This window comes from Bombina bombina, chromosome 5, assembly GCF_027579735.1.
Source record: "Bombina bombina isolate aBomBom1 chromosome 5, aBomBom1.pri, whole genome shotgun sequence".
NCBI classification, from domain to species: domain Eukaryota; kingdom Metazoa; phylum Chordata; class Amphibia; order Anura; family Bombinatoridae; genus Bombina; species Bombina bombina.
Genome location: NC_069503.1, coordinates 702,885,125 through 702,893,367, shown reverse-complemented (window position 1 = coordinate 702,893,367; position 8,243 = coordinate 702,885,125). Strand labels below are relative to the sequence as shown.

Below are 8,243 nucleotides of genomic sequence, written 5' to 3'. Positions count from 1 at the left end.
TTTTACCTAAATGTGATTCTAATATATTGCAGCCCCTAGTCAATCCGGTCATGTTTATTCGGGGCTCCATTACATTTTGACCTTTCTATCTCTTTAATTTAAGGCTCACTGTTTTTTAGTTATCCGCATTTCATTGAAAAATGTGATATCAATAAAATTGATCTAATCAGCTATCTAAAATATATTTGGTACCCATAGATATAACAGAAAAATTGAAACAGCAAACACATTTTAATAGGTTTAATTTAAAATTAACTTACAACATAGGTCATAATATTTAATTATAATTTGCGGTCAAGTCAATAATTGTATTAAAAATCTTTATTTAGGATCTTCATTTATCATTGGCTTGAGAAGTATTTTTACATATTAAAAAAAAAGTGTTTTGAATTCTCATCTTTTTAAATTTTCTTGTTGGATACAAATGGGTTGGTTCACTGATCATCAAAATCTTTCATTCTTTTTGAACATGTTTGGTGACTCTCTTACTAATGTACAGAACTAGTGAATGATGGTTTGGTGAGACTTGAGTTGTGTTTGGAAGGCTAGTAGTTGATTGTCTGAGCAAATACGGTAGTGGTATACGACAAACACACTGTAGCAGTTGATATCTTGTTTTGTTCTAGGTTCACTTCGCTGTTGTTCAGAACAATTTCTTTGTTAAAAGGCCCTGCTCATTTAGCATAGAAGGGGCATTAATTCCACAGTCTCTGGCTTCACAGAACCCTGGCACACCTACTGGACCATGCAGCCCTTGTTGCCCTGGGGGCCCTGTATAACCTGGAGGGCCCTGAGATCCAGGCTCTCCATTCTTTGCAATCCCTGGGTATCCTGGGTAACCTAGAAAATGGTAAAGAGAACAGGTAAACATACAGGAACATTGCAGGAGAAAAATCAAATCAATAAGGGAAAAAAGTCTTGAGAATGACTGTTTTTTTTAATATGCATATAACAGGATATGTCACAAGTACAGACATTGGTGCTGAAGTACTAGTGATGACATTTCCATAGTCAGATTTTCCATTCCACTCTCTGCCTAGCCTAAAAGCTGTGCAAAAATAAATCTGCTCACAGAGCCCTATTCAGCAAAGCAGTTTGTTGCAAATAATTTCACGTCACAATGACAATAAGTTGGAGCCACAGCAGGGCTAAAGGAGTTCCAGGGAACATCTGCTGCCTCCATCATTTCTCCTCTGCTCAGATTGTATGGGCAATGTAAGCAACAACTCTGTGATCTAATAAAAAATGTTTTAAAAAATGCATACAAAAGTTATAAATGCTCAAAAATATGAGGTCTCAGGCGTTACGAAAAAAAAAAGTACTGCAAAGGGCTTTAATATTGAAATATACATACAGTGGATATAAAAAGTCTACACACCCCTGTTAAAATGTCAGGTTTCTGTGATGTAAAAACATGAGACAAAGATAAATCATTTCAGAACTTTTTCCACCTTTAATGTGACCTATAAACTGTACAACTCAATTGAAAAACAAACTGAAATCTTTTAGGTAAAGGGAAATAAAAATAAAAAAATAAAATAATATGGTTACATAAGTGTGAACACTCTTTTATAACTGGGGATGTAGCTGTGTTCAGAATTAAGCAATCACATTCAAAATCATGTTAAATAGGAGTCAGTACATACCTGTCATCATTTAAAGTGCCTCTGATTAACCCCAAATAAAGTTCAGCTGTTCTAGTAGGACTTTCCTGACATTTTGTTAGTCGCATCCTACAGCAAAGCCATGGTCCGCAGAGAGCTTCTAAAGCATCAGAGGGATCTCATTGTTAAAAGGTATCAGTCAGGAGAAGGGTACAAAAGAATTTCCAAGGCATTAGATATACCATGGAACACAGTGAAGACAGTTGTGATGAGAGCAGGATGTGATGTCACTAGTTTGGGGGCGGGGCTTAGGTCCGGTAGTCTGTGTCGTAGTTAGTTAGTACAATCAACCTGAATAGATGTATGTTTCTGTGCTCTGTAATAAAATAGAGTTGTACCATCATTGCTGTGTCCTGCATATGTCCTGCATCTCATGACATGGTGTCAGAAGTTCTGGCCTGCGCTTCTGTTCCTGATCGATGACAATGTCAAAGTTTACCCCACCTGAGCCTTTTGACTTCTCTCAGCCTGCAGTTTGGCCCACATGGCATCAGCGGTTTCAGCGCTTCAGGATTGCTTCCAAACTGAACAAGGAGAGTGGTGAAGTACAAGTTAATTCTCTTTTATACTCTATTGGGAAAGATTTGGAGCCAGTGTTCAATGCTTTTACTTTCCAAGAAGGGGAAGAATTTAACTTTGATATAGTTATGGATAAACTCAGTGACCACTTTGTGCCCAAAAGAAATGTGATTCATGAGAGAGCTTATTTTCCCAAACGTAATCAGCGTGTGGGAGAATCTGTGGAGTCATTTGTGCGCAGCCTGTATGAACTGGCTGAATTCTGTGAGTTTGGTGTTGCTAAAGAAGAGCAAATCAGAGACAGAATAGTTATTGGAATTGCAGATGCTGAAGTATCACAGAAGCTGCAGTTAGAGCCTGATTTAACATTAGATGGGGCTATTAGGATGGCCCGCCAGAGTGAACTGGTGAAAAAGCAAAATGCTGATCTGAGGTCTGAGAGTATTGTGGATGAAGTGCTGCAGGAATATCTGGCAAGTACTGACTGTGTGGTACATGTGACAACAATCACCTGTATTCTTCATATGTCTGGGCTATGGGGTAGAGTGGCAAGACGGAAGCCTTTTCTTAAAAAAAAAAAACATCCAAGCCCAGCTAAATTTCGCAAAAACACATCTGAAGTTTCCCAAAAGCATGTTGCAAAAGGTGTTCTGGTCTGATGAAACCAAAGTTGAACTTTTTGGCCATAATTCCAAAAGATATGTTTGGCACAAAAACAACACTGCACATCACCAAAAGAACACCATACCCACAGTGAAGCATGGTGGTGTCAGCATCATGATTTGGGCTGGTTTTTCTTCAGCTGGAACTGAGTATTGTGGATGAAGTGCAACAGTCCAGGAAAACTGCTAGTGAAAGGCACAGTGTGAGCGGTAGATCTAAAATAATGGACAGGCCTGGAAGTGGATGGGCGCAGCATGCCCGATGCACACGGTGCTACCGTGCCCATGATCAGAGTGTTATATGCCCGGCCAGAGATAAAAGATGCAGAAAATGTAACAGAATGGGCCATTTTGAAGTGGTGTGTAAAACTGAATACATTAAGGAGATGCAGGTGGACAGTGACCAGGAGTCCAAATACCAGACAGTGAACAGTTCCAAATACCAGACAATATTGGCACAAAACCTTCAGACTTCTGCTAGAAAGCTGAACATGAAGAGGAACTTCATCTTTCAGCATGACAACGACCCAAAGTATACATCCAAATCAACAAAGGAATGGCTTCACCAGAAGAAGATTAAAGTTTTGGGATGGCCCAGCCAGAGCCCAGACCTGAATCCAATTCAAAATCTGTGGGCTGATCTGAAGAGGGCTGTGCACAGGAGATGCCCTCGCATTCTGACAGATTTAGAGTGTTCTTGCAAAGAAGAGTGGGCAAATCTTGCCAAGTCAAGATGTGCCATGCTGATAGACTCATACCCAAAAAGACTGAGTGCTGTAATAAAATCAAAAGGTGCTTCAATAAAGTATTAGTTTAAGGGTGTTCACACTTATGCAACCATATTATTTTAGTTTTTTATTTTTATTTCCCTTTACCTAAAAGATTTCAGTTTGTTTTTCAATTGAGTTGTACAGTTTATAGGTCACATTAAAGGTGGAAAAAGTTCTGAAATGATTTATCTTTGTCTCATTTTTTTACATCACAGAAACCTGACATTTTAACAGGGGTGTGTAGACTTTTTATATCCACTGTATATATGTCTGAATATGTATATGTATTTATGTGTTTTACTGTATATGTTCTATACATATTTAACATTCCACTGTTCTTCACTTACATGATAATGTTCTTTTTATTCTTAAATACATATTCTATATATGTGTACATACCTATATACCTGCATATCTATTCCTATAGCTATATAGGTATAGATATGTATTTTACATGAATAATATCATATATATTTTTTTATTTATTTATAAGATTTTTCTTTCATGATTCAGATTGAGCATGCAACTTTAAGCAACTTTCTAATTTACTCCTACTATCATTTTTTTCTTCCTTCTCTTGCTATCTTTATTTAAAAAGCCGGAATTTAAAGCTTAGGAGCCAGCCCATTTTAGGTTCAGAACCCTGGATAGAGCTTTCTTATTGGTGGCTACACTTAGCAAACTAATAAGCAAGCATAACCCAGGTTCTGAACCAAAAATAGGCTGGCTCTTAAGCTATACATTCCTGCTTTCTAAATAAAGATAGCAAGAGAACAAAGAAAAATTGATAATAGGAGTAAATTAGAAAGTTGCTTAAAATTGCATGCTCTATCTGAATCATTAAATAAAAATTTGGGTTTAGTGTCCATTTAACGCAGTCGGGTTAGCGCACATGTAAACTTAGTATCCTTAAGGCGCATAATTGAAATATTACATATAAAATATCTATTTTTTTTTAATTATTAAAATTATCCAAAAGTATTAAACATACTGTAAAATATTCTAAATAATCCATAGAATACATCTATATATTTTACAGCACGTTTTATAATTTAAACAAATATTTTATATATAATATTTCAATATCACGCTTTAGGCTTACTAAATTTTCATGTGGGCTAACCTGACTGCTTTAGGTGCTCAATTTATAAACGTGATGCACAAAACACATATTTTAGTTTCCTATATTCTTCACATAGAAAACAATGTACTTTTTAATATTAAATATATATTTCTAAATATATCTGATACTGTTCATGTAAAATACATATCTATATCTCTATATGTATAGGAATAAATATGCAGGTATAGGCATATACACATATACATAGAACTATGTATTCAAAAATAAAAAGGACATTATCCTGTAAGTAAAGAACATTAGAATGTGAAATATATAGAGTAAATATACAGTAAAGCACATATAAAAACATAAATACATATGTATACATATATAGACATATATATATATAAGTGCATTGGAGCCCTTCACAGTCAAGTAGTTGAAAACATGTAAAATCATATTTATGCAATATTAATTTTTAATAAAGTGTTTAACTGTGTTTGTAATGTAAATATTTCACATTCCAATTTTCTTCACATAGAGAAATATGTTCAAAGTATTTTTAAAATAGATATTCCTATTTATATCTGTATATACTGTATATATACCTATAAATAATCATCTATATATAGATATATATATATATTTTACCAAAATAGCATCAGATGTATGTGAACATATTCTACCAGTGAGGTAGCTCAGTTGGTAAAATGCCCTGACTACAAAAAAAGAAGCAAGGTCACAGGTTCAAATCCCGGCAGAGCTGACTCAGCCCTTAATCCTTCCGAAGTCAATAAAATGAGTACCATTAAATTGGGTAATAATAACAACTATTACTATTCAGCTAATTCCAAGAGAAAGCGCTTTGAGTCCCACTGGGAGAAAGGCGCTATATACAGTAAATACTAGTTATTATTTTTCTGCTATGTGAAGAACATTGGAATGTGAAATTTTCATATTTCATGTTGGGTTAGCGCACTTAAGAAAATGTGATTGGATTTGCGCGTGAGTAGGGTCTCAAGTTTTTTTCTCCACTTTTCACACTCCATTGAAGTCTATGGAAGAAAACATTAAAGCAATATTGTAACTTCTGCTTTTTGCGTATGTCATATTAGCGTGAAAACTTTTTACTTTCAACTCGTAATACGCGCAGTATCTAACGTGGTCAAAAAGCTAAAGTCCAGCGCAGTTAGCCAGCAAGTGTGAGCAATAAGTAGTGCTCCGCTCATAATCTAGCCCTCAAATGGTTACATTCATGGAGGCTCATTATGATGCTAAGGGGTCTTGTTCAGACAGGAGTGGAGTGGGCTTTCCTGCCATTAACAAATACAGCTGAATTCAGTGGACTGACACTTGATACCATGCACAGAAAACAAGAATTGTTACAAACACATTAACATCAGAATTACAATTGCAAAACTTAGAAAACACGTTTGCAAAATGGATTATATAAATGCAAGTTAATGTTCACGTCTATTTTTTTTATGTTAAAGTTGTCTCCCTTGGTAGAATGGTATTTGCACCGGCAATCTTGCAGATGTAAAAAAAGAAGCTGATGATGGACAATCCAGGGTATTTTAGTGCATTTTCGAGATTGTTTTGCACCTAAACCACGAGTCATTATTAGGATTCCAAAAGACTCAATTCCCTGTGTGAAGTATCTTGTCTCACGGTCAGCTCTCATTATTACAAAGCTGGTGAGGTTGTCACATATTTCTTTTTATTTTAATAGCATTAAACTTTTATTTATTTTTAAATTGTGCATGTTTGAATTTTCTAGAGGCGGTTGCTTTATTTCATTTTAATTTATCTATTTTGTGATGTTTTTAATAGATTTTTGTGATGCTAGTATCCAGCACAGTAAAACTCATTCTGGTCGTTGAGAAGTTTACAGCTGCGAGATATAACTTACCTGATAAATTCATTTCTTTCATATTAGCAAGAGTCCATGAGCTAGTGACGTATGGGATATACATTCCTACCAGGAGGGGCAAAGTTTCCCAAACCTTAAAATGCCTATAAATACACCCCTCACCACACCCACAATTCAGTTTAACGAATAGCCAAGAAGTGGGGTGATAAGAAAAAAGTGTGAAAGCATAAAACATAAGGAATTGGAATAGTTGTGATTTATACAAAAAAATCATAACCACCACAAAAAGGGTGGGCCTCATGGACTCTTGCTAATATGAAAGAAATTAATTTAACAGGTAAGTTCTTACATAAATTATGTTTTCTTTCATGTAATTAGCAAGAGTCCATGAGCTAGTGACGTATGGGATAGCAGATACCCAAGATGTGGAACTTCCACTACCCAAATCAAAAGTTTCAATTTTTATAATGAAAAAAACTGAAATATAAGCATAAGAATCAAACTGAAACAGCTGCCTGAAGTACTATTCTACCAAAAACTGCTTCTGAAGAAGAGAAAACATCAAAATGGTAGAATTTAGTAAAAGTATGCAAAGAAGACCAAGTCATTGCTTTGCAAATCTGATCAACAGAAGCTTCATTCTTAAAAGTCCAGGAAGTAGAAACTGACCTAGTAGAATGAGTCGTAATCCTCAGAGGCGGGGATTAACCCGACTCCAAATAAGCATGATGAATCAAAAGCTTAACCAAGATGCCAAAGAAAAGGCAGAAGCCTTCTGACCTTTCCTAAAACCAGAAAAGATAACAAATAGACTAGAAGTCTGTCTGAAATCTGAGTAGCTTCAACATAATATTTCAAAACTCTTACCACATCCAAAGAATGTAAGAATCTTACCAAAGAATTCTTAGGATTAGGACACAAGGAAGGGACAATAATTCCTCTACTAATATTGTTAGAATTCACAACTTAGGTAAAAATTGAAATGAGGACAGCAAACCCCACCTTATCCTGATGAAAAATCAGAAAAGGGAGATTCACAAGAAAGAACAGATAATTCAAAAAACTGTTCTAGCTGAAGAGATGTCTAAAAAGAACAATACTTTCCATGAAAGTAATTAATGTCCAAAGAAAGCATATACTCAAATAGAAGAGTCTGTAAAGCCTTCAGAACCAAAATAAGACTCCAAGGAGGAGAAATTGGCTTAAATGACAGGCTTGATATGAACCAAAGCCTGAACAAAACAATGAATATCAGAAAGATTTAGCAATTCTTACTGTGAAACAGCACAGAAAAAGCAGAGATTTGTCCTTTCAAGGAACATGCAGACAAAACCTTATGAAGAAACTATAAAATCCTAGGAATTCTAAAAGAATGCCAAGAGAATTCATAAGAAGAGCATCATGAGATGTAAATCTTCCAAACTCGATAATAAATCCTACTAGACACAGATTTACGAGCCTGCAACATAGTATTAATCACTGAGTCAGAGAAACTTCTATGACTAAGTACCAAGCGTTACATTTTCATACCATCAAATTAATAGTTTGAATTCCTGATGAAAAAAACGAATGTTAAGATATAAGGTCTGGCCTTAATGGAAGTAACCAAGATTGGCAACTGGACATCCGAACAAGAACCATATACCAAAACCTGTGTGGCCATGCTAGAGCCACCAGCCACACCAAAGATTG

The 8,243-nt window shown here is 35.4% G+C and overlaps 1 protein-coding gene across 1 annotated transcript in view; it reads right to left on the bottom strand.

Moving 5' to 3' along the window:
- Window positions 1-225: 225 nt before the first annotated feature.
- Window positions 226-8,243, bottom strand: part of LOC128661599 (collagen alpha-1(IX) chain-like) — a 130,500-nt gene continuing 122,482 nt past the window's right edge. Inside the window, exon 28 of the mRNA XM_053715835.1 lies at window positions 226-840. Coding sequence (XP_053571810.1) covers window positions 644-840 — 197 coding nt within the window. The 3' untranslated portion in view covers window positions 226-643. The remainder of the gene's footprint in view (window positions 841-8,243) is intronic.